The sequence below is a fragment of the Pelodiscus sinensis genome, chromosome 1 (assembly GCF_052426305.1).
Source record: "Pelodiscus sinensis isolate ZL-2025 chromosome 1, ASM5242630v1, whole genome shotgun sequence".
Lineage (NCBI taxonomy): Eukaryota > Metazoa > Chordata > Testudines > Trionychidae > Pelodiscus > Pelodiscus sinensis.
In genome coordinates, this window is record NC_143052.1 from 339,921,911 (window position 1) to 339,948,641 (window position 26,731).

Genomic DNA, 26,731 nt, shown 5'->3' on the forward strand with positions numbered 1-26,731 from the left:
TACTACCACCTGAACAACAAAACTTTTGTTATTCACAGGGGCTTAAAAAAAAGCCTCCTTTGAAAGAGAAAAGTTTTGCCATGGTAAGTGGCAGTGTGAATGGCTCACTGTCAACAAGAGATGGCTCCTGCTGACAACACAAATCCGCTCATAGGGGGTGGAAGTATTTTGTCAGCAAAAATGCCAACAAACAGCATTTACGCTGCCAAAAAGCAGTGTAGTGTACACAAAGCCTCACAAAAAGTTTTCCAACTTTGCCCTCTAGCAGATAATCTGATGTTTAAGGGATCCACATTCCTTCCTGCCCCAATCTTCAGTATTATAGTCACAGACAGTGATGAAAGTAACTTAACATTTCTTACAGGTACTGTGTCCTATTGCTACCCAGGTCCCTGCCAGCTCTTTAAATAGCTCCTTGCTGGTGTTTGCTGCGGCTCAGCCAGCTCTTGTGGGAGCTGCGCACCTGGGCACACCCACTTACTTTCATCTCTAGGGACCAAGCAACTTTTTTCATGGCTTCTCAACCCTGTTTTTTAATCATTGTGTGCAGTTATAGTTGGATGTTTTTTTAAAGTAGGAGTCTTTCCAAGCTGAAGCCAGCTTTTTATTAGCTCTTCAAATTTCAAGTGGGGGCCCACCATGTTATAGCAATATTATCATCCCCATTCTGCAATGCCACATGACAGTGGGATCTCATCTTTAATTCCTCAGGGTAAGAACATGGCATGAACACCAGGCTACTCTACACCCAGTAGAGAGGAGAGAGTGTATCCCATGTTGTTAGCCAGTGTAGGTTTAAATGCCCCTCATACACTGCTCACATGTTACAGAGCCTGGCTTGGTGGTTAACCTTTTTTAAAAAATAAAATTTTGATGAGTCTTTGAGGAATGCATGAAACCTTTGTGTACTTTAACAATAATCACTTAGACCTAAACAAATGGAAAAGGTATGATTTATTGTAATTATATAATTAACTGGTGACAGTCAACTTCCTGTGATCAACACTTTGGAGATAAAGCTTTGAAAGAATGAAGATTTTGTTTTGCTTACACAAAGATTTTCTGAGGAGTGGGTACTCTCTGCATAGGGGGCCAGAGTGGAGACCCAACATATGGGAGAAAATACATTACCCCAGTCAATTCTCCTGATGCAGCGGCTAGGGGAGAAAGAAACTGCAGTAGAATTTCTTTGTCTGTTGTTCTCTGTTCTCCTCTTTACCACTCAGGAATCCTACTTCTTTTCACCCATTAGCAGCTGGCACTGAAGTGCAGTCAGCCAGGAAGGCTGCCTTTTATCCCCCAGGGTTAAGGTCACATGGACTGTTTGTTCTTAAAGCTACAGAACCCTCCAGAGCTAGTTATGCAGTTTTCCCAAGGAGAGAATTATCTACCGGGTATCAATTTGTCAGCACAGCAGCAAAGGAAGCAATTTATTTCTACAACAGTACAGAGCATGAAGGTCACCCTGGGAGAAACTAGGCTTCAGCCTTGGCAATGGAAACATCTCCAGAGGAAGCACACCCTTATCTGGCCTAGTAGGGGTGGGTCACGAGAAAAGGGTTGTGAATATCACCCAACTGGTTCCAGACAGCTAATCAAACAAAGAGATGCTTTTTTCTAGCACTTTTGGTGCTGGGAAATCTTATTTCTAGTCCCTGTTTTGCTATTTGCTGTCTGACCTTAGCCAAGTCATTTAATTACCCTTGCTTGCCTCCCTGTCTGCAAGAGAATTATACTTACAGAGCTTTACAAATGACTTGCAAAGGAAAAAACGTAGGTGCGGCTTGCATAAAGGTGGTCTGTTTTTTCTTGTAATTTTTGTAACTGTTTAGATTTTAGGAATGCTGCACCTTACCATCCCTGCTTTAGGTGAAGCGTCTATGGATTTACAGCTTTCTCAGCTTTCAGTTGAAGGCATGAGCAGCAGGTATTGTAGGCATGGGAAAATTGTCTTCAGGCCTCCTCCTGACAGCTGTTCCTGTGCTACAGGCTGGGGGATGTGCCGCCTATCTTTCCTGCGCTGAGGTGCCCCAGCTGATGTGTTGGGGGTTTCTAGTGCTGGGGGTTGTGACTATCACCCAACTGCAAGGGGGGAGGGGCCTCCAGAGCAGGAGGATGGAGAGAGGCTGGGGCCATGTCGCCCAACCCTCCGGGGCCATTAACCTAAGCAGGGGGCAGTGCCACAGTGAGGAGAGGGGGCATGGACGCTGGGCAGGGGCCAACAACCACAATACAGGCTGGGTCTGGAGGGCACAGAAGATGCGGGTCATCAGGCAGAAGGGTTGGGGCTGGGCGGGTTAGCCTTTCCAAACCAGAGATTCACCCATGATCCTGGTTGAAGGGAGCTTGTTGAAATCTTTATAAAGAACAAATTCCTCCTAAGCATATTGTAGGTGCTAACAAAACCCAGGTTTGAAATAGTCTAATAATTATAAAAAAAAACCCCCACAAACCAAACCAAAATACTTCCTATTCAATTAACCAGGTTTCATCTGCAGGATTTCTACTATTATAAACCTTCTAGTTTTCTAGGCATCCAGAGACCCTTAAAGTTAAAAATAGGGTAGATAAGATCTGAATTCCTAATGCAAAAAGGAAAAAAAAAGCTGGCCATCCCACCTCACTCTGCTTCAGGCTATTATTTTACATAATGAGTAACACAAATGAAGGGTACTCACAAATCCACATTTTCCTCCTTTTCCATTCACTTAAGATCTCTACACAAAGGGTGCTATATATTGTAAGTATAAAATTAATACTTAGTGTTAGAAGAAATTTCTCTAATGAATCTATATTGATCTCCTAAACAAAGTTTCCAGGCCTGGAAATGGATTTGCACCAGGTCAGTTGTCTTCAGTGGGTTTCTGTGGGTACATCTGCACTACAGAGGAAGATCGAAGCTGCTGCTGTCAATCTTCCAGTGTTCAAATTAGTGGTCTTGTTGAACTCTGTTCTAGTTCTAGCCTTCACAACCTCCTGCAGCAAGGAGTTCCACAGGTTGACTCTTTGCTTTGTGAAGAACAACTTTCTGTTATTAGTTTGAAGCCTGCTACCCATTCCTTTCCCTTGGTGTCCTCTAGTCCTTCTATTATGGGAACTAATGAAGAACTTTTCTGTATGCACTTTCTCCACCCCACTCGTGCTTTTATAGACCTCTATCATATCCCCCCTCCATCTCCTCTTTTCTAAGCTGAAAAGTCCCAGTCTCTTTAGCCTCTCTTCATATGGGACCTGTTCCAAACCCCTCATCATTGTAGTTGCCCTCCCCTCTCCCACCCTCTCTCTTCCCCTCTCCCACCTCCTTTTCCCAGTCTCCCCCAGTTTTGTTCAATAAAGAGAGATTCTATTTTTGAACACAATTGTCCTTTATTTTGTACATCACGAAGGGGGGCTAGGGAGGGGTAAGTGGAAGGAGGTGAGGGAGGAATGGGGTACGAGCCCCCGATGGGGAGGACTGGGCTGGCTCTGCGGGCTTCTGGGGGTGGAACCTCTCCTGCAGCCCCCCAATTGCCCCCTCTCCCCAGATAGCAGCCTGCGGCAAGTGCAGCCGGTCTGATGGCCGAGTGCTGTGATGTGCCCAGTGTGGGTACTCCGGGCAATCCAAGCCAGGACTGCTTTGCAAGCGGGGCACTCCTGAGAACTATCTGTCCAGGGTGGGGGTCGGGTCCCTTTAAGCACAGCCCTCGGCTAGCCTGTGACAGCAGCTCCATGCTCTAAGTCCTCATCTGATGCCCTGCCGGCACTGCTTCCGGCCATCCTTAACCCCGGTTCAGGGTCCACTCTGTGTGGACATGCTAGTTCGAATTAACAAAACGCTAATTTGAACTAGTTTTTTAGTCTGGATGCGTTAGTTCGAATTAGCTTAGTTCGAATTAGCGCTGTAGTTTAGAAACAAAGTAGGGAAATATAATCTATGTGAAGCTACTGTAAAGATGTGTATATAAGTAGTTTGAAAACACTTTCCAGAGAGTAGTTATCAGTGGTTCACAATTAAGGCAGAAGGACTTACCAGGTGGGATCCCACAGGGATCAGTTCTGTTCATTATCTTCATCAGTGATTTAGATGAGGGGTTTTCAAACTCTGGGTTGCAGCTTTTAAGAGCAAGCTGCTAGCTGGCCACAAGATGCTTTGTTTACTTGTGCCTTCATAGGCAATCGCAGCTCCTGTTGGCTGCAGATCGATGTTCCTGGCCAACAGGAGCTGTGGGAAGTGGTGTAGATCAGTTTGAAAACCTCTGAGTTAGATAACAGTAAAGAGAATAGTTCTAAAACTAACATAAGAATGGCCATACTGGGTCAGACCAAATGTTTATCTAGCCCAGTATCCTGTCTGCCGACAGTGGCCAATACCAGATGCCCCAGAGGAAGGGAACACAACAGGTAATCATCATGTGATCCCCCTCCTGTCATACATTTCCAGATAGACAGAGGCTAGGGACATCATATCCATTGATGGACCTAACCTCCATGAATCTATCTAGCTCTTTTTTGAACCCTGTTAAAGACCTAGTCTTGACCACATCCTCTGGCAAGGATTCCACAGGTTGACTGTGCGCTGAGTGAAAAAAAACTTCTTTTTGTTTGTTTTAAACCTGCTGCCTATTAATTTCATTTGGTGACCCCTAGTGCTTATGGGAACAAGTCAATTTTTCCTTATTCACTTTTTCCACCCCATCACGATTTTATAGACCTCTATCATATCCTCCTCTTAGTCTCCTCTTTTCTAAATTGAAAAGTCCAAGTCTCTTTAATCTCTCTTTATATGGGATCTGTTCCAAACCCCTAATTATTTTTGTTGCCTTTTTCTGAACCTTTTCCAATGCCAATATATCTTTTTTGAGATGAGGCAACCACATCTGTACACGGTATTCAAGATGTGGGCATACCATGGTTTTATGTAGAGGCAATAAGATATTCTCTGTCTTATTCTCTATCCCTTTTTTAATGCTTCCTAACATTCTATTTGCTTTTGTGACTGCCACTGCAAACTGAGTGGATGTTTTCAGAGAACTATCCAGAATGAATCCAAGATCTCTCTCTTGAGTAGCTGTAGTTAAATTAGTCCCCATCACATTGTATGTAGAGTTGGGATTATTTTTCCAACATACATTACTTTACATTTATCAACATTAAATTTCATTTGCCATTTTGTTGCCCAATCACTTAGTTTAGTGAGATCTTTTTGAAGCTCTTCACAATCTGCTTTGGTCTTAATTATCTTGAGCAGTTTAGTATCATCTGCAAATTTTTCCACCTCATTGTTTACCCCGTTCTCTAGATCATTTATAAATAGGTTGAATAGGATTGGTCCTAGGACAGATCCCACTAATTACCTCTCTCCACTCTGAAAACTTACCATTTTTTCCTATCCCTTGTTTCCTGTCTTTTAACCAGTTATCAACCATGAAAGGACCTTCCCTCTTATCCCATGACAACTTACTTTTACTTAAGAGCCTTTGGTGAGAGACCTTGTTAAAGGCTTTCTGGAAATCTAAGTATACTATATCCATTGGATTCCCACTGTCCCCCTTTGTTGACCCCCTCAAAGTACTCTGGTAGATTAGTAAGGCATGATTTCCTTTTACAGAAACCATATAGACCAGTGGTCCCCAACCATTTAAGGTTGCCGGGCGCCAGGGGGCGTGGCCGTTCGTCCGCTGGGCACCAGAGGGCGGCCCCCCCCCATAGCCGCGCCCCCGGGGGTGGCGCCCCCCCCCAAGCGCCGCGTGCCCGGGGCCGGCGCTCCCCTCATGCGCCGCGCGCCCAGAGCGCGGGCGGCCAATCCGCGGCGCTCCTGGGGCTCGCGCTCACCGTGCGCCATGTGCCCGGGGCCAGGTCAGCCCCGAGCACTTGGCGGGCACACACAAATGCCCCCGCAGGCACCATGGCGCCCGCAGGCACCCTTTTGGGGACCACTGATGTAGACTTTCCCCCAACAAATTATGTTTATCTATGTGTCTGACAATTTTATTCTTTACTATAGTTTCAACTAATTTGCCAGTACTAACATTAGACTTACCAGTCTGTAATTGCCAGGACCATTTCTAGAACCCTTTTAAAATATTGGCTTCACTTTCGCTATCTTCCAGTGATTAGGTACAGAAGCTAATTTAAAGAATAGGTTACAAACCACAGTTAATAGTTCCACAATTTCACATTTGAGTTCTTTCAGAACTCTTGAGTGAATGCCATCTGGTCCCGGTGACTTGTTACTGTTAAGTTTATCAATTTATTCCAAAACCTCCTCTAATGACACCTCAATTTGGGACAATTCCTCAGATTTGTCACTTAAAAAGAATGGCTCAGATTTGGGAATCTCCCTAACATCCTCAGCCATAAAGACTGAAGCAAAGAATTAATTTAGTTTTTCTGCAATGACTTTATCATCTTTGAGTACTCCTTTAGCATCTCCATCATCCAAGGGCCCCACTGGTTGTTTAGCAGGCTTCCTGTTTCTGATATACTTAAAAAAACATTTTACTATTACTTTTTGAGTTTTTCACTAGCTGTTCTTCAAACTCCTTTTTGGCTTTTCTTATTATATTTTTATACTTAAATTGACAAAATGTATGCTCCTTTCTATTTTCCTCACTAGGATTTGACTTTCACTTTTTAAAAGATAGCTTCTTTCACTTGATTGTTAAGCCACAGTGACACTTTTTTGGTTCTCTTACTGTGTTTTTTAATTTGGTGTATACATTTAAAGTTGGGCCTCTTTTATGGTGTCTCTGAAAAGCATCCATGCAGCTTGCAGAGATTTTTCTTTTGTCATTGTTTATTGTAGTTAATTTCTGTTTAACTAGCCTCCTCATTTTTGTGTGGTTCCCCTTTCTAAAATTAAATGCCACAGTGCTGGGCTGCTGAGGTGTTTTTTCCACCTCAGGGATGTTAACTTTTATTACATTGTAGTCACTATTTCCAAGCGGCCTGGTTATATTTACCCCGTGGACCAGATCCTGTGCTCCACTTAGGACTAAACCAAGAATTGCCTCTCCCCTTGTGGGTTCCAGAATCAGCTGCTCCAAAAAGCAGTCATTTATTTAAGGTATCAAGAAATTTTATCTCTGCATCCAGAGGTGACACGTACCCAATCAACATGGGAATAATTGAAATCCCCTACTATTATTGAGTTTTTTATTTTGATAGATTCTCTAAACTCCCTTAGCATTTCATAGTCACTGTCACTGTCCTGATCAGGTAGTCAATAATACATCCCTACTGCTATATTTTTATTATTGCAGAAACCATGTTGACGCTTATAATTTATAGACAATACCAAGTGAGGAGAGACTGCAAGTGTTTTGGAGGTTAGGATTTAAATTTAAAATGTTCTTAAACTGGAAAAATAGTCTGACATAAACAAGATGAAATTAAAAAAAGGACAAATGCAAATACTCCACTCAAGAATCATAGAATACTAGGACTGGAAGGGACCTCAAGAGGTCATCAAGTTCAGTCCCCTGCCCTCATGGCAGGACCCAGTACTGTTTAAACCATCCCTGATAGACATTTATTTAACCTACTCTTAAATATCTCCAGAGATGGAGAGTCCATAATCTCCGTAGGCAATTTATTCCAGTGTTTAACCACCCTGACAGTTAGAAACTTTTTCCTAATGTCCAACCTAAACCTCCCTTGCTTCAGTTTAAGCCCATTGCTTCTTGTTCTATCCTCAGAGACCAGGAAGAACAATTTTTCTCCCTCTTCCTTATGACACCCTTTTAGATACCTGAAAACCACTATCATGTCCTCTCTCAATCTTCTCTTTTCCAAACTAACAAGCCAAATTATTTCAGCCTTCCTTCACAGGTCATGTTCTCTAGACCTTTAATCATTCTTGTTGCTCTTCTCTGGACCCTCTCCAATTTCTCCACATCTTTCTTGAAATGTGGTGCCCAGAACTGGATACAATACTCCAACTAATCAGCACAGAGTATAGTGGAAGAATGACTTCTTGTGTCTTGCTCACAACACACCTGTTAATGCATCCTAGAATCACGTTTGCTTTTTTTGCAAGAGCATCACACTGTTGACTCATATTCAGCTTGTGGTCCACTATAACCCCTAGGTCCGTTTCTGCCGTACTCCTTCCCATACTATAGCTTCCCATTCTGTAGGTGTGAAACTGATTGTTCCTTCCTAAGTGGAAGGAACAATCAGTTGCATACATACAAAATGGTAAATGAACTGCAGAAAGGAATCTGGGGATCATAGTGGACCATAAACTAAATATGAGTCAACAGTTTGACACTGTTGGGAGAAAAAACAAACATCATTCTGGGACTGGGATGTATTAGCAGGAGTGTTGGAAGCAACACACGAGAAGTAATTCTTCCATTCTATTCTGCGCTGATTAGGCTTTAACTAGTAACTTCTCACTTAGAATTTTTCAAGAACTACAATGTTACTTTAAGCGAAATGATGTTAATCGAATCCAATTTCCCTATACGAATTAATGTAAATAGTGGGGATTAAGTTCTAGGATTTTTTCTGGCAGAAAAAAGACAGTACATACATACAAGTTTTAAACAATTTAATACTATACACAGTGAAGATGACTGTGAAGCTTCGTTCAGATGGTGGATTCAGAGGGTGGAATATTTCCCAGGGAGTGTCTTCCACTACATGAACTAGCACTTGGCTGAGCCCTTCAGGGTTAACATGATGCTATTAGTGAAGCCTCTAACTCTACAATGCAGCATGGACTGAGGCAGGAGGGAGGAAACACAATAGATGCATGGCAGTGGATGCCTGCAAACACTTCATTACAGAAACTGAACATGATGATGAACCCATATTACCTGCTGGAGTGCGCCACTCTCTTTTCTGGATGGTGCATACCTGGTGGCACCGTGTCAGAGAGAGAGAGAGAGAGAGAGAGAGAGCGTGTGTGTGTGTGTGTGTGTGTGTGTGTATTTGAGAGAGCGAGAGAGAGGTAGACAGAGTCATTCATTGTTCCTTTAAGTATGCTGGCCCCAGCTCAAGTACACTGCCCTTGTAAGGAAACCAGGAAATCCAGACACAAGACTGTAGCTGTGATATCCTGTTTCGTGGAGGTGGAGATGGGGTATGGGGTGGGGAAAGGGGCTTGGAAGGGGGGCTTTCTGGCATCACCACCCTTCTCCTCCTCACACAACGAACAGGAGGCTTCTCGGAGCAGCTCCAAGGCAGAGGGCAGGAGCAACACTGCAGAGGGTAGGTGGGGAGCTGAAATGGCAGCTGCCCAGCCACATATCTTTCAGGGATTTTAGGGGAGATGATAGGGGGCTGCCAGCCCACCTTGGTTCCAACTCCCCCCCCCCCACACGGAACAGGCTGCTTTCCCAGAAAATCCTGCAAGAAGTGGATAAAGCAGGCAGCCAAACAACATTATGAGGCAGTACTACACAATTTTAAATGAGCCCTCTAATAAATAAGCAACATAACAATGAAACAATAGTAACCAGGACAACATTAAGTCAGGAGTTACTGTGTCCAGTTCTGGAAGCCACAATTCTTAGCCCCACTACTGGTAAATGTAGTAGTAACTGTTCCCAAGAAAGCTCTTAGCTCCCACGTTAAAATATACTAAACAACACACTTACATTTGTGCCTGTTTCTCTCCAATCCCAGGTTCGGCTCCCTCCTGGCCAAACTTTGCAGTCCTTATAAGTTGTAGAACAACCCTTCACCATCATTTGACCCCATGAAAGGGAAGCAATTTCAGGAGAAGACATCATCAACTTCAAAAAGTCTGAAACAAACAACATAATCTTTATAGTGCTTCTCACTAAAAAGGTGTTCATGCCTAGAGGAGCTTGGAATGTAAGTAAACACAGAAGTCACAGTAAGTACTAAAGAAGGAAAGAGAGGACAGTCTTGCACGGGATTGGAGCTCAGCAGATGTGTGTTCAGTTCTCAGCTGTGGCAAAGTCTTCATGTGAGACCTCAGCAAGACATTTCATCTTTTGGTGACTCAGATCCCCATCTGTAAAATAGGCATGATACTACTCCTCTTATTTCTTTGGGATGTGCTAAATCCATATATATCTCTATATAGCTAAATCCATATATACTTGGGTGATGCTCAGATATTATGGTAATAGCTATGATGCCTAAGAAAGTTTGGAGGAGGAAGGTAAAATAAAAAATATTTCTCTTGTTGGCTGTGAATTAACGTTCAAAAGTATTCAGTACAACAAGGAAACAGCTGTATGGTATATAAAGGATTCACTTCAAAAAACATTTAGGTACAGAATTGTTTCTGCCATCCTTCCCTTTACCCTCAATGAGTGAGGTCATTGTGCAGAGAAGAGATGGCTGAAAGCTATTACACCATTCCTTTGTTAGTCTACTTTATGCATTTCTTATGCACCCATCAGAGTCTGATCTAGGTTATGATCGGGAACAGTGGAAGACACTAGAAATGAACAAAATGCTCCTTTCCCCACTTAATATAATGGGTTCTGGGGATACCTCTAAAAGGGTGAAATCAGGGCAAATTGCTTGGAAATAGAGCTACTTATAGCCCAAAACCAGGGGTCCTCATCTATAAGTTATAAAGAGCATTTCTGTTTGCCACACTGGCCAGCAAGAAGTCACATAAACAATCCCCTGGACACTCCAGCTTCTCCTCTGCCACAACCGTTACCATTGCTCACATAGTTGAGAAGTTATGAAAACCAATCTCACTAAATCCAAACAGGTTCTGATCTCAAACGATCAGCCACATTCCCAGGTAAATTTATACCTCAGATCTTACCCAAAAGAGCATGCTGTGCCAATCCTTTAGAAAGAAAAGGTTGAGAGTAAAATTGTTAAAGGAAGTAAATTATATATACCAATTACAAAGTTCTTGGTGCAGGCTCTTAGTAGAGATGGAATAAACGGCTATCTTAAAAGTCTCTGGAATACATCCTTTGTTAGGATGGGTTATCAGTCCTTCTGGGATCAGTTCATAGTCAAGATACTTCTGAAGTGATGAGCTGATGTGAAGACAAAAATTGAGGAAATCTTAGACCCATTTTTTTAATCTTTCCCTTGTGAAGAGAAACCCATTGTTCTTGCTGCATGAAAGTAACTTCCAAATAGAGTTTGTCACATGAGCAAGTCACCTCTCTATACAGCACCAGAGATGGATCTCCAATGATTTTTCCACTAGACCTCAGCTCATCACACAGATGATAGGTAGGGATGTGAACAACTAGTCAGATAGTCGACACACTAGTTGACTAGTTGTTTCCCCTCCACCCCTTGCTGCCTCTATCAGAAAGAGTCAGCAAGGGGGAGGGAAAGAGGAAGAGGTGCTTCAAAGCAGTAATGCCACGTGGAGCCTGGGGTCAGACCCTGAGCTCCATATGGTGCTACCGCTTTGAAACGCTGTGTGCAGCCCGGGGCAGCAGCACCACATGGAGTCCAGGGTCAATCCCCAGCTGACCCTGGGCTCCACGCGGTGCTGCCACTTTGAAATGCTGCATGCAGCCTGGCACCAGCTGGGGACTCTTGCCTTGGACTGCACGTGGTGTTTCAAAATGGCAGCGCTGTGTGGAGCCCATGGTCAAGTGGGGACTCCCCCGCTGACCTGGGTTCCGTGCAGCACTGCCACTTTGAAATGCCATGGGGAGCACGGGGCCAGGAGGGGACTGGTTGAGTTCCCCACTGGCCCCATGCTCCCCACAGCACTTTCACCTTTGAAGTGTAGCGACAGCCCCGAGGCTGTCGCTACACTTCACAGGCGGAGGCACCCTTATCGGCTAATCGATTAGACAATTAACCTAAATTTAACATACTTAATGATAGGGTCCCTTTAGAATCATCTTGATATATGTTAGACCACCATCTTAGAAATTTGTCTTTCTGCCCTTCCAGTTTCTGAGTGGGGTGGTCTGAAAAGAACCAGTTTTCTATCTCTGCACTGAAGAGAGATCTGTTCATTCTGCTCAAACTAATCTGAGGTGGGGACTCTCTTTATCATGTGAATAGTAAAGAGGTCCCTTTATTAAACGTATGGAATTCAACCAACCACTTAAAAATACATTCTCTTCTCCAGTTTATCCAGATTTCCAGTCACAGAAACTTTTCCCAGTCCTGAAGTTGTGTTTAATTGTTCAAATACAACAGTAAAAATCTACTGCATGTAGCCTGGTGTTGCTGATGAACAAGAGTCCTCACAAAAGAGAAAATATCTGGATTAACAGATTTTCAGTCCTCTTGGAAAATCTTATGGAAAAAGCCTGTTAACATTTGCACAAAGGCTCAAATAACATTACAGTAACTTTGCAACCCCTCTGCCCTCTTGACACACAGCAAGGCAAACAGATAGAAAGTAGATACTCTTCTCTGACTGCCAAAAATGAATTTGAGTTTGCTGCCTCAAATGTCACATCAAGAACAAAACAGCACTACTACTTGGGACTCAGCAAAGGATTTAGACTGTCTCAGCATTTATGTTTATAGAATGATAGTAGGGCAACATTTTTTTGGCCTCCTCTTGAAGCTGAGGACAAAGTGCCTGATATCCTTGTGCACAGGACATGTCCCCTGTAAAATACTACAATTCAATCAGATTTGTGTTCTCTCAGTTCATGTTTGCAATGCTATGGAGCCAGCATCCTTTCAGGTGGAGACTCAAATATTCATTTTTGGGAGGTATGTGAAGTGAGGCAGCAATAGAAGAAGAAAGGAAGAACAAGGGCAAGTCTCAGGACAAAGGAGATTAGTCACCCACCCACATTCACCCACTCAGACCAAAGAGTAAAAGCATCATCTCTAGATGTTAGCTCTGAACAGGAAAGTTTCTGTACGAAATATTTATGAGGGATTACAAAGAAACAAGTACAGTATTATAGAGTTGCAATTGCTCAAGATTATACAGAAGAAAGTTACAGTTATCTTTACATAAATAATAAATGATTAAGAGTATAGAAAAATTGTAATAGGAAGAAAGGTTGAAACTAGGGATGTAATAATTTAGTCGATTGACCGATAAGCAAAAGTTTATAGGTTAATGCTATAGACTACACGCATTTCCCTCCCACCACCCTTGCCAGTACATTTTTTTAGCAGGCTGGCCAGCAGCTCAGCTCAGTTCTGGCTCACATTGGGTCCAGAACCTAATACTGCTGTGGCTCTGTATTTAAAGTGTATTAGGAGCCAGGTGGGTAGGCAACCCGGCTCAATTCCAGCTCATGCCAGATCCAGGAGCTCAGACCCACCTTAGAAAGGGGCAGTAACCCTTTATCCGAGGCAGCAACAGTGGGTAACAGGCAGCCGTTCCACAAGGGGAGCTGGTTTTTAAACTGGCTCCCCTCATGGACCAGCTCCCGCCTGACACCCTGCACTGCTACCTCTGTTACAGCGGCTTCCGGCCCAGCCCTAAGGGATTATAGAATAGTAGATTAACCAATAAGAATTCATGAGATTACTCAACTATTCAATTAACCAATATTTAACATCCCTAGCTGAAACAACTGGGTCTGAATAACTGAGACACAGGATGTGATGTAAATGGCCTAGAAAATGTACATCAGGAGTTCGTATTTGCCTTCCCAGTAACATATGATTAAGTAAGCATTTAATGAATTTGAATGAAGAGGTGTGAGATCAGATTTTAAGTGTCAAGTGGACACCTAAATATGCAGATACATATCAAATGAGATTGTCAAAAACACCTAGACACTGATCTCCCACTGGAGTTAAACACTGGTGCAGAGGAACAAGAGGCAGGGTGATCAGAAACGTATGAATGGAAGTAGGGATGTAAGTGACTAGTTGACTATCCAATAAGCAAAGCTTATCAGATAGTCGACTAGTCCCTCGACTAGTTGCTTCCCCCCCACCTTGCTGCCTCTATTAGAGTCAGAAAGGCAGGGGGGAGCAGGAGCTAGTGCTGGGGGTTTGGCTTAATAGCTGATTCCCCCTAGCATCGTCTCCATGGAGGGGCAGTGGAGGTAGGGGAGTAGTGGGGAACGGGCATAAGCCCAGTCCCAGATGCTGAGCCTCTGCCTTTTAAATGTATTAAGAGCCAATAAGCTCTTAATACATTTAAAAATTAGAAGTGCAGTGGGGAGGAGGGGGAGGGAGGAGCCAGGACAGCTGATTCTAGGCTCACACTGGGTCTTCCCTACTGCGCTGCAGCCTTTTTACATTGAAGACTGGTGCATAGCAAGGGAGGACCAGGAGAGTCAGTAATCAGCCATCCCGACTCGTGCTGGGTTCCCCTGCTACACTTTAGCCTTTTAAATATATTAAGAGCCTGACAGCTCTTAATACATTTAAAAGGCAGATCTGCAGCAGGGTTAGCTCCTGGCCAATGTGGCTCCCCCACAAATTGACTAATAGATGGAAAATCCATCGACTAGATGATTAAACTAAATGTAACAACCCTATATGGAAGGAGGGAATCTGACACCACTAAGCATTGAGATGGTGTAGAAGGACAGAGTGATTCATAAAAATTCAAGCCTGGCCTGAGATCAAGGAGGATGAGTACAACAGAGTCAATCATCATCAAAGATCTGATTATGGAGGAAAATAGTTGCTATGCTCTGAATAGAGGACAGTATCATTTCCTCAAGAATACTGTGAGAAGGATGGACAGGTAGGTGAGATAAGTTGACTTTTTATGCACTTGAAAAGGAGGAATAGTAGGAATGCTGCAGCAGTTAGAGAGCACATCAGAATTAGGATACATTTAAAACTGAAAAATAGTTGGCCAGTCATACAGGGAACAAGAGTGGAGGGACAGAATTAAAGCATAGAAGTGGATAAGAAAAGGAAGCAGATTTAGTTAAACTGGGGAAAGTAAACTAGTGAGTAAATTGCTCCAGGCATAAGGGATCATAACAGAGGGCACAAAGCAGAGAATGGTAAAAAGAAATGATCAACAATGAACTGGGAGGAGTGTATGGAGTGGGATGGTGGAGAATGATGACATAGAGCTCTGTATGGTGAAGATAAAGAATTTAAATTTGTGTGGCAAGATACAGGAATCTGATTCTTAAAACTTGATATTAAGACAATCACACATTTGGTATTTATCAAGTTGAGTCTTAGACCTTTCCTCTAGGTCAGGCCTACGCAACTTTGGAAGCCCCAGGGGCCACAATGCCGAGGGCCGCAACTTAGGCATGGTTAAATATACATGCAAATATATATGCAAATAACTTCTTTCACACTGATAGGCATGAATACAAAGATTAAGCCATACGTCACAGCACCGAACCCAAACGTGGCCAGTGTGAGCCAGTCAGCACCTCTTAGGCTCTGCCCACAAGGCTAAGCAACCAACACTTTCCACAATGCCATGGTGCTCCTGGCACCTCCTCCCTGGGGGCTAGAAATGCCAACACCGTGTACCCATCTGTTCCACCCCGCCCATCTGCTTGTGTCTTTCAATGCTCGCCCCACCTGTAAGATACCTTATCATTGTGGAGCATATTCAAAGAATCCCACCCGCAGGCCGTGCGTTGAGCCCCACGTAAAACCAAACTGCACTGCGGGCCGCTTGTTGAGTAGCCCTGCTCTAGGTAATGCTTTAGTGAGAGTACTACTGATCAAGGTCTTGCATCCCCATGGGGTGGTCTGGGAGAAAGCAGTCCCTTCTTATTACATCCTAAGCAATGCATCTGGATGTTGGCACCCAACACAAGAGCCTGCTTTACGGGAATCAGCCAACTGTCCATTATAGGTGCATTCAAACAGCTGTGATAGGTTGTTAAAGCAGAAGAACATACTTTCTTCTATCTATTGCTATTCGCTCAGCACCTGATTCTGCCACCCGTATGCACAGTATCTAACATACATACTTATAATCATTGGCCCCTCTTTTCTCATAATTATATTTTACTCTGCTTTACTGAGCCCCACCAACTCAGTAAAAAAACTACTCAGCATGGAGGTGGCAGAACTCGCAGCAAGAGCAAGATGTTTTGTAGGTGACATCTCTGTAACAGGAGATGGGATGTAATGTTGGCACTGGCAGAGTCTGTGGCAGTTAGCTCCTGAGAGGGAAAAGCTGCCTTTTCCCCAGTTATCCCCCTCCCACTTCAGCCCCCCCCCAAATCCTTATGGAAACCCCCATTTACCCCTCCCCAGTTCACCACTTCCTGGAAACCCCAATTAACTCCTCCCTAACCCCCCCAGAAACTCCATTTATCCCCATCATGAAAACCTCATTTACCCCTCCCCAACAATCCCATGTAGCCACATCTAATAATATATATGGAGATAGACCTATCTCATAGAACTGGAAGGGACCTTGAGAGATCATGGAGTCCAATTCCCTGTCTTCACAGCAGGACCAAGTACCATCCTTGACACTTGCCAACAAGGACTTAACAAGTCTTTGAACTTTCTCACCCATTACCAAGACAGTTTCCCCAATTATCACCTGTAATACCATTAACTCACAAACACCCCACTCTCCCTACCTTTAATATCAGCAATTCACAGACACTTACCTTCCTTCCTCCCCCTTCCCACCCCCTTCCTCCGCATCCCCCTTCTGTTCTGCAATGTGATTTGTCCTTTTCATATTTGTTCATTTTTTTTAATTGTATCCTTTGGTATATATGGTTGTGACTACTTTCTTCCACTATTTGATCTGAGGAAGTGGGTCTGGCCCACGAAAGCTCATCATCTAATAAACCATCTTGTTAGTCTTTAAAGTGCTACATTGTCCTGCATTTTGCTTCAACTACCCCAGACTAACACGGCTACATTTCTATCACTATCCTTGACAGATGTGCCCCAGATCCCTAAGTGGCCCCCTCAAGGATTGAACCCACCACCCTGGGTTTAGCAGGCCAATGCTCAAACCACGGAGCTCCCCCGAAGACCCGAGTGATGCCTGACCACGGGGAGCGTCCAGTTTAGCCAGGCCCAGGAACACGCCAGCTACCCCACACCTTCCAACCGCCCCCGGGACGGGAGCTCCTACTCACCCCTCCCCGGGCAGCCCCTTCACCTCTGCCCACGCCTGAGGGACGGGCACGCACCCCGTCCTACCCCGCGGGTGTTTGCTGTCCCCCTCAGCCGCCCCGCCCCCGGAAGCCACGCCCCTTTGGGGGCACCCCACACTTTCGCGGCCTGCTACCCACCGCCGCTCGCCCCCTCCTGGCCAGAGCAGCTGCAGCGGCCTCTCCCGCGGGAGGACACGCCCCCCTCCTCCGCTCGTTGGCCAGCTCCCCTATACAAGCCTTGCCCCCAGCGCGCGCTCGCAGAGCCGCAGGAGCTGCCGCCTCGTCTCGCTTTGATTGGCTGTCCTGGATTGCGTCCCCGCCCCTGCCTCCCTCCCCCGCCTTGTTTTCGTTCCCGTGTCACACGAGGCAGGCGGGGGAGGAGGAGTCGGGTTGGGCCGCTCTGGCCGGCGCCCCGCGGTTGCATTGTGGGATAGTGGCGCCGGGACTCCGGGTCCTCCGAGCGCGGCTCGCCAGCGCCCCCCTCTCTTCCCTCCCCGTCTCTCCTTCTCCATCCTCAGGTCCAAGATGGCGGCGGCGGCGGCTCCTACGGCTCCATCTCCGCCTCCCCCTCCCCCGCCGGGCCCGTGCTACCCCGGCTCGTGGCCGAACTTCGCCGTGGTCTGCTCCTTCCTGGAGCGCTACGGGGCGCTGCTGGACCTGCCCGAGCTGCCCTTCCCCGAGCTGGAGCGCGTCCTGCAGCCGCCGCAGGAGCCCAGCGAGCAGGGTAAGCAGCCCGGACGCCCCCTCCCCTCACAGACCGGCAGGGGGGGCTGGGGCTCCCGCCCCGCTGCCCCGGGGGAGGAGCGCACCGAGCGGGAGGAGGAGCCTGGCCTTCCCAGAGTGAAGCTGGGGGGGAGGGCTTCTGTGTCTCCCCTCCCCCCCCAGGTCCAGGGGGAGCAGCTGTTGGGGGGGGGGGGTCTCTTTCCTTAACCCCACCGGAGGGGTACGTAGGGGGAGAGCTTCCTCATTCCAGCGCATGCTCCCTCGGCCTTATGGGGGCCAAGAGCCCCCTTCCCCCCTGGAGTTTACCCTCCCCCCTCACTGGGTTGCCCTTCCCCCCTATAGGGGGTGGTGAGCCCGTGTGCTCCCCCCCGGCTCTGTGTGAGGGAGAGGGGAGACCAGCCCCCACCCCGTGCCGGTGTTGCAGCCCCCCTACTGTGTGCAATCTTCATTCCTTCCTCCCCTTCCCATTGGGGTGGGGGCTAGGCCTGTGTCCCCCTCCCCACCTGGACCGGCGAGGGAAAGGTTACACGCTTCCTTGTCTTCTTTCAAGCTGCTCCTCACTCACTCCGCCCCCCCTCCCCCACCCCGCAGACGGCAGAGAATGGGATATTTAGGATGCCGGACTCCCCTGGTCCCCAGTCCCTGATATGGGAGGGGATAGCGGAGGAGGGGCAGAGCAGCAGAAGTGCCAGGGAAAGCAAGAGACGCGCGGATACCGAAGGGAAAGGTGTTTATTGCTCTTGGTCTCTTGTCAGTTATTGGTGCGGTGGTTGTTGCTTGTGCTCTCTTGCCACATAGTGACCGAGGAACCTCAAGGCGCATGCTCCCCTGCCCCATAGAAACTTCCTGCTGCTAGAGAATCCCAGCTCAGGGCTGCTTCTGGTCCAACCCCCAAACCACCATCCAGCCCCCTTCCATGTGTATTTATTGCAGATCGAATCTACGGTTTGTTCTGAGGAAAATTTTTGCTTAGGCAGTGCAAGTATTATGTTAGTATGCTCATGACATCCAAGAACAAAACCAAACATCAGCTAAGATTCATTTAGTTACCGCCTCCTTAAGATGTCCAGTATCACTTTTTTAATGCAAACAGACACTTCGAAGTGCAGTGACTATTACACAGGTCTGCAGTCTACACTACTACTTTCTCAAATAAAAGTATTTTTCCTGCTTTTCCAAAGCTCCAGAGTGACTTTTATATGTAAAGGGGTATTATAAAAGAGGCATTAAACTCAAGATGACTGCAGTAAAAAGTAAACTAATAGAATTTGTGGTGGAAAATTAAAAATCATATTTAAAGTTTTCAATTTTTAATTTATGGTCTTGTAAGTAAGTTCTGCATTTTTTTTAAAATCTGACTTTTAACCTTAAAGTGATCTTTTAATATGCATCAGTAAAACACTTTTTAATAGACAGTGATAACCACTTTATAGTTTATTAATTGTAAATTGAGAGCTTCCATATTGAATTGTCTCTAAGATGGTGTTACATGATTTCAGCCCACTCCTGATCCCATAGATCTTCAGGAAGAATGGGAAGTAAAGCAATACATTTTTGTGTATGCCAGTACTGGAAGAAATTTGAACACTTACTAAAAAAAGTTAAGCTAGTGATTTTTGAACATGTATTCAGACAAGGTTAAAGATGTGTATGCACCTGTTTATGGTGGGGGAGTCTTTCAGAGAGGGAAATTTATAAAGATGGAAAATAAAAGTCTAGATGATGGTCTTTTAGGATTCTGAGGAAAATTATGTGGCGGTTATGTCAAAAGGGGAAAAACCCTACTGAGCATTGTTTCTGAGAACTGTTGTCCTCTGCTTATGTTGTACTCTTGTTATCCTATCAAAAGATGCACCCTTATATTTATGTAATACTGTTCTGAAGGGCAAATTTATTGTCCATTATTTTTTAAGAAAAGCTTTATATGGACATAAGCATAAAATAAATGTTGCCAGTTGCTAAACTGACTTAAAAATGAAATATGCTAATCCTTTCCTCCTAATATTTGCTGTTTGTTTACTGTATGCAATTCAACTTGAGCATTAAAATGTAGCTGGTTAATTTAAATGTCTGCATAATAAGTTTCACTTTGTTTTTATGCATTAGCACACTTTTGCAGTGTTTGTCTTTCAAACAGTGGATAGCAATTGTTTAAATACAAACTTTTAATGAAAAACATTTTAAATATGGATTATTTTTAAGAAGCTTTTACAAAACCTATTTGGGGCTAGACCTAACCTACCTGATATTGCCTTAAAGGCTGTCTACTCTAGGAATTAAGGGGGTAGGACTCCCCACTTGCATTGAGAATACTTGTACTAGCTTGAGGATAGCTATTGGGCTAAAAATAGTAGAGCAGCCATGGTAGCAGAGACAGTGGCGAGTGGCTGCTTGGACCTGTGGTTAGTGTGTATCCATGGTGTTCAAGTGGACTTGTATTTAAAGTGTGATGATTTGGGTAGACTTAGTGTGAATGTCTAACACTAACCTGGAATCTTATCCTTAGCTCCTAATGTAGACATTGCTTCTGTCTTAATTCATGTATGACTCATTTAATGACTCATTTCAAATGTAGAATCAATAGTAAATCAACATTCAAATAGTAATTGGAACAAACTGAGGATATTTAAGTAATCTAGGTTTTAACACTTGCTACTTAATCATCCCCTCACCAAAAAAAAAGAGAGAGAAATTAATGGGAAGAGGGGTGCAGTGGCAAAATGTTTTATGTCTATAGAGTCTTTTTACAAACAAGCATGTTTTACATGTTGCCATATTTAAACACATTTTGGGGGTGTTGGTATCAGTATATTAGTGGTGGTACTGTTGTTTAGTCATTAGCACTCTTAATACAAATCTCTCCAAAAATTCCTTCCAAGCTGTAATTTGTCATAGGTTTATGGCCTAAGACACTTGAGCCTTTTGAAGCATATATGTAAAATATATTTAAGCCATACATACAAACCTTCATTCCAAGGTTCAGGTAGAACGATTATATGTACACTCAAGAATGAACTGTTCTACATTCTGTAGTTCTATAAAAGCAGCCAAGAAAATCTTGTTTGCTAATGAGTGAGAATGGACAAGCTGTAAATACGTTTGTTCTAAGGAAGCCAAGGGATAACTTCTAATTCCTGTTCCCATTACCAAAAAGATTATTTAGGGGTACAGAGGAGATATTTGGTAGTTGCCTAGTTGACTATCAAATAATATTGATTCTGATATTTTAATGTTGAAGTTTAAAAAGTTACTATTGCTCAGACAGCATTTGTGCAGTATCATAATGCTTCTTTGTGACTATATCAAGAAAAATATCAATCACCTTTTTGCCTAAGTATTAATAGCTTCCTTTTTGCAGCGTGAACTGATTAGATATTATGCTAATTTATATTGCACCAACAAAAACAAGGAGTCTTGTGGCACCTTAAAAACTAACAAACTTATTAGGGCATAAGCTTTTCTGGGCTGCAGCTCCCCATCAAATGCATCTCATTAAGTTAGCTGCAGCCCAGAAAAGCTTATGCCCTAATAAATGTTAGCCTTTATGGTGCCACAGGACTCCTTGTTGTTTTTGCTGAAACAGACTAGCATAGCCACCTCTCTGAAACATAGCCCCAACAGTATACTAAGTGCCCTGAAGGTAAGTACTAGAAGAAGGCCTTCCCCAAAGAGAATGGAAGATAATGACAAACCCCGTGATTGAATGGTGATGTTTTGAATAAGGATGTTAAGAGGCGGTAATTCACTAATCGTGTAGTCAATAAGGGAAGACTTGCTCAGTCCCAGCTCGCACTGTGTCCAAAAGCTACCCTGCTGCAGCTCTGCAGTTTAAATGTAGTAAATGTACTACATTTAAACTGCAGAGGTGCAAGAGGGTAGGTCTAGGACCCGGCATGAGCCGGGTCAGAGCTGGGCTTGCTCAGTCCCAGCTTGTGCTAGGTCCAGCAGCCTGTTGGAGCAGCCTTGGCCCACAGTCAGTCTGGGCCACCACAGAGATGGGATGCTTTGCGGCAGCCTCCCCTCCCTCCACCGTGCACTGCTCCCTCTGATAGAAGCAACAGTGCAGAGGAGGGGGTCATATGGCACCACGGAGACGGTAGTAGGGGAAACTGGCTTTTAACCCAGCTTCACCCAGCACCGACTCCTGCTTCACCCAGCACCGACTCCTGCTTCCCCCTCCCTCCATATCAGAGGCAGCTTGGAGACAGGGGGGAGGAGGGGAAGAAGCAATTTTTCAACTCAATTACCTGATAAATCTACTCAACTACTTGCTGACATCCCTAGTCTTGAAAATGTCAAGTCAGCTTCATGATTATCTGTTTTATTTTATTTTCAGGTAGGTTAATGAGTTGAAGTGGTGACTGTAGAGTTAGCCTGATTCTCTGAGAAAATATGTAATGAGATTCTTTTGATTTGTGCTGTTAATGGCTTATTTAAAAGTTAATATCACTTGAATAAAATGAGACCCTTAGTGTGGTGCTGAATTACTAAAACAAATTTTGTTTTTGTACGAAGGCTTTTTCTTTTCTTTGCGGAATGCTATATCTAAGGTAGTTGACAATTGTGATAACTAAACCTTTAAAGCTTGGTTTGAAAAGAGGAGAGTGGAGTATACAGCAGAATTACCATATTCTTGATAGCTGTTTGTAGTAGTTGCTTGTGTAGATGCTGCTGTGTGTTTGCTCTGAGATTTGATAAAAAGATACCCCATATTGGTTAATAAATAAAATCTTTATAAAGGCAGGCAAATTTAATTTAACTTGATATAAACAATAGTTAGTGGATGCAAGACTGTGTGGGCTCAGAAACAAGGTACCCAGCAAGGGCTCTTCCTGCACTGTACTTCAAGCACATAGCTTTTTTTAATCACACCAGTTTTTGCTTCCAGTGGCAAACTTGTGCAAATTGAAATGATTTGTCACACTGGAACTATACTGTAAGTATCAACCACGTTATGAAGTTTCTTACTAAGAGTTATCCTTGTAACTGAGAGATAGTAGTAGTATATTTTCAGGGTGGAATAAAATCCATGATTTAAAAAAAAACCACCCAAATCACATTTTTTATTTTTAATCAGTAAAATAGTAAATTTCTTATTTAAAAATAACTTACAGTTAACTTCTTTCAGACATGCTACACCTACACTTAGTCTCACAAAAATGAATTAAATGGCTTTAGTCTATCCAGCTTAATAGCTCTTACTTCTTGAAAGTTCTGGGTCTTCAGTTTTTGTTTTTCAGCAGACTAATATGTGCAAAGCCAGACACAGGCTGGATCAGATTGTTTTTGTTCTGTGCTTATGTGCTGGTGGACCTGGGCCAAGCACAGCAAAATTAGTTAAGATGTTACCTAAAGACAGACACAAAATATATAGGAAAGGGCAAACAGCATAGAACAGTGGAGTGGACTGGAAAGAAAAGGGAAAACATTCAGTACACACACAGCCTTCCTATATTCCCTTACACTTTTGCCATAGAAACACTATCATGGTTTGAAAATGTAAGAGACCATTTCTGGGAATATTTTAAAGAAATTTGTTTGTTGGATAAAAAAGGACAATGTCAGATGTAAGCAATGCAAGATGATGATGCAGGGCCTACATGCAAGAATGAAACCTCATAGGAAAATCTGTTTATTGGAAGAAAATGATGTGGCTATGTCAGAAGAACAGTGTGGATCAACTTTGCAATTGCATCATTCTTCCAAGATTCGCTCTATGCCTTTTTAGTGTAAGTGTGATTTCACAAGTAAATTCCCATGCTGTGTTTGATGTTGCTAGGAAAATTTAGCTAAACTAATCCTTATGGCTTATTTAATTAATTAGGTTTAGAATATAATACCCAAGTAAGCAGTACAGAAAACTGCAGTAAGAGAAATCTAGAGTTGCCAGTTGCCACGGAGTATCATTTTCTTATTTTATATTGGATGATATATGCCTCTTATTTTGGAACATCATGGACATAGACCACAATGATGATGCCATAAGTCTGTTCCCTATTTTACTTCTGCATAACTCCACTTTTCTACTTGTATATTTGCATTCTTGCTCTTTTTCTGAGCTCTTGTTCATTTAATGTCCTTTGGATCAGCTAGTTAATACAAATAGAAGAGACAGTCTTGAAGTTCCTCCTCTCACATGGGTGATTATTGGCATGTTGTATATTGAGTGCTTTGATTTTTATATGGTTACAAATAAGGTACTAATTCAGAGTTCACAAGTGATGTAACATTTTTTGTTATTGTGTATTAACTTCAGGTGCAACATAGTTTTGTGGTTTTGCTTCCATAGACCTTTTGTCTATCTTTGCAGTTTTATCATTAGAGAGGGAATTTGACAAATAATCACTCTAGTAATACATAAATATTCTAGTGGAAACAAAGAAAAACTGAAGCATAGGCCCGTTATGTATGTGGAACCATAAAGCTGTCCTTACTTAAAAAATATTTCAAGGAGTTGCCATGCTTCAAAGCAACAGGTAAGCTGTTTCATAGCTTTCTGTATTCTAACTCCCTCTAGCATGCCTTTAGCACTGATTCTTCCTGGGAGTGTCTACAGTAGGTGCAGAGGGATATAACTTCCTGTTTTGTTTTTCCTTTGTATCAGAGTCAGTTTTTTGTTCTCGCCCATCTGGATTAAAAGCTTGTGGGATGGATTCTAGCTTTACCATCACCTGGATAAAACTAAGAGGTGATTTGTCCTCTGCATTGTAAGTGCCTACATGGGGAGAACATTTCAGAAACTAGAAGACTCATTGATATGTCTGGACATCCAAAACAAGATACATTGACTAGAAGTTGAATCTAGGCAACTTATTTCCAATTTGGACTTGTCTGCTTTTTACATTGATGGTAATTAGCTACTAATTACCATTTTATCAAGGTATGGATTCTCCATCTGTTGAAGACTTTAAGTCAAGATTGAATACCTTTCTAGTAGGGATGTAAACGAGTAGTCAACTACCCGATAAGCAGAAGCTTTTTGGGTAATACTATCGAGTACTCAGTCACTCCCTTCCCCCCCTCCTTTTTTTGCTGCTCTGGACTCCTAAAAGGGACAGAGGAGCCAGTGGGAAAAGATGCTGGCTCAATCTCTGGTCCCCTGCTGGATCTCCAGACAACCCTCTCCTGTGGTGCCACTCTGTATTCTGAAAGGGACAGAGAAGCGGCAGCCAGTCCCTTGGGTGTCTCAGCACAAGCCCTCCCCTGCCCTCCATTGCCATTCTACATTTTTAAAGGGACAGAGCAGCAGCAGCTTGTCATAGAATCATAGAACCGTAGAGCTGGAAGAAACCCCAGAAGGCCATCAAGTCCAGCTCCCTGCCCAAGACAGGACCAATCCCAATTAAATCAATCCAGCCAGGGCTTTGTCAAGCCAAGACTTAAACACCTTTACGGATGGAGACTCTACTACTTCCCTAGGTAACCCATTCCAGTGCTTCACCACCCTCCTAGTGAAATAGTTTTTCCTAATATCCAAGCTGGATCTCTCCCACTGCAACTTGAGACCGTTGTTCCTTGTTCTGCCATCCATCACTACTGTGAACAGCCTTTCTCCAGCCTCTTTGGAACCTCCCTTAAGGAAGCTGAAGGCTGCTATCAAATCCCCCTCACTCTCTTCTCTTCTGCAGACTAAGCAAACCCAACTCCCTCAGCCTCTCCTCATAGGTCATATGCTCCAGCCCCCTAATCATTTTGGTCACCCTACACTGGACCCTCTCCAATGCATCCACATCCTTCCTGTAATTGGGGGCCTGGAACTGGACACAATACTCCAGATGTGGCCTCACCAGAGCTGGATAAAGAGGAATAATCACATCTCTGGATCTGTTGGCAATGCTCCTCTTAATGGAACCTAATATGCCATTAGCCTTCTTGGCTACAAGGGCACACTGACTCTTATCCAGCTTCTCATTTACTGTAATCCCCAGGTCCTTTTCTGCTGAACTACTACTTAGCCATTCAGTCCCCAGCCTGTAACAACGCTTGGGATTCTTCCGTCCCAAGTGCAGGACTCTACACTTGTCCTTGTTGAACCTCATCAGATTTCTTGTGGCCCAATCCTCCAATTTGTCTAAGTCACTCTGGACTCTGTCCCTGCCCACCAGCATATCTACCTCTCCCCCTAGCTTAGTGTCATCTGCAAACTTGCTGAAGGTGCAATCCATCCCCTCATCCAGGTCATTAATAAAGATATTGAACAAAACTGGTCCCAGAACCGAACCTTGAGGCACTCGGCTAGAAACCGACTGCCATCCTGACATCGAGCTGTTGATCACTACCCGCTGGGCCCAACCTTCCAGCCAGCTTTCTATCCATCTTACTGTCCATTTATGCAATCCGCATTCCCTTAACTTGCTGGCAAGAATATTGTGGGAGACCGTATCAAAAGCCTTGCTAAAATCAAGGTATAGCACATCCACTGACTTTCCCATATCCACAGAGCCAGTTATCTCATCATAGAAGCTAATCGGATTGGTCAGGCACGACTTGCCCTTCATGAATCCATGCTGACTATTCCTGATCACCTTCCCCTATTTCAAGTGCTTCAAAATGAATTCCTTGAGGATCCCCTCCTTGATTTTTTTCCCCAGGGATTGAGGGAAGACTGACCGGCCTATGGTTCCCTGGATCGTCCTTCTTCCCTTTCTTAAAGATGGGCACTACATTTGCCTTTTTCCAATCATCTGGGATCTCTCTTGATCGCCACGACTTTTCAAAGATAGTGGCTAAAGTCTCCTCAATTACATTTGCCAACTCTCTCAGTACCTTCGAATGTATTAAATCCGGACCCATGGATTTATGTAAGTTTAGCTTTTTAAAATAGTTCCTAACCTGTTCTTTCCCCACCAAGGGCTGTCCACCTTTGTCCCATATTGCGTCACTTAGCGCATTAGTCTGGGAGCTGTCCTGTGGATCTCTCCCAGCACAAACCCACCACCGCATTTCCCCCACTGCTGCTCTGCACTTTTGAAGTGAGACACACCTGTGGGCTGGCCTACCACTTCTCTGTCCCTTTAAGAATTCAGGGTGGCAGTGGAGCAGGGAGGTGGGGGACCTTGTGCTGAGAC

General features: G+C 44.1%; 2 protein-coding genes across 8 annotated transcripts in view; one reads left to right on the top strand and one right to left on the bottom strand.

Moving 5' to 3' along the window:
- AAMDC (adipogenesis associated Mth938 domain containing) overlaps positions 1 to 17,648 on the bottom strand; it is a 30,771-nt gene extending 13,123 nt beyond the window's left edge. Inside the window, exons 1-3 of one of the 5 annotated variants that reach the window (XM_075919501.2) lie at positions 17,079 to 17,228; positions 10,821 to 10,964; positions 9,585 to 9,733 (exon numbers count right to left, since the gene is read on the bottom strand). In XM_075919501.2, the coding sequence (XP_075775616.1) occupies positions 9,585 to 9,719 (135 nt within the window). In that variant the 5' untranslated portion in view covers positions 9,720 to 9,733; positions 10,821 to 10,964; positions 17,079 to 17,228. Of the gene's footprint in view, positions 1 to 9,584; positions 9,734 to 10,820; positions 10,965 to 16,922; positions 17,039 to 17,078; positions 17,237 to 17,531 lie in introns of those variants that run through there. The other 4 variants (XM_006131924.5, XM_075919502.2, XM_075919500.2 and 1 more) reach the window with 4 other exon arrangements.
- The window catches only part of RSF1 (remodeling and spacing factor 1), a 110,975-nt gene continuing 101,538 nt past the window's right edge, over positions 17,295 to 26,731 (top strand). The window contains exon 1 of one of the 3 annotated variants that reach the window (XM_089775776.1): positions 17,295 to 17,664. In XM_089775776.1, the coding sequence (XP_089631902.1) occupies positions 17,466 to 17,664 (199 nt within the window). In that variant the 5' untranslated portion in view covers positions 17,295 to 17,465. The remainder of the gene's footprint in view (positions 17,665 to 26,731) is intronic. The other 2 variants (XM_075919499.2, XM_075919498.2) reach the window with 2 other exon arrangements.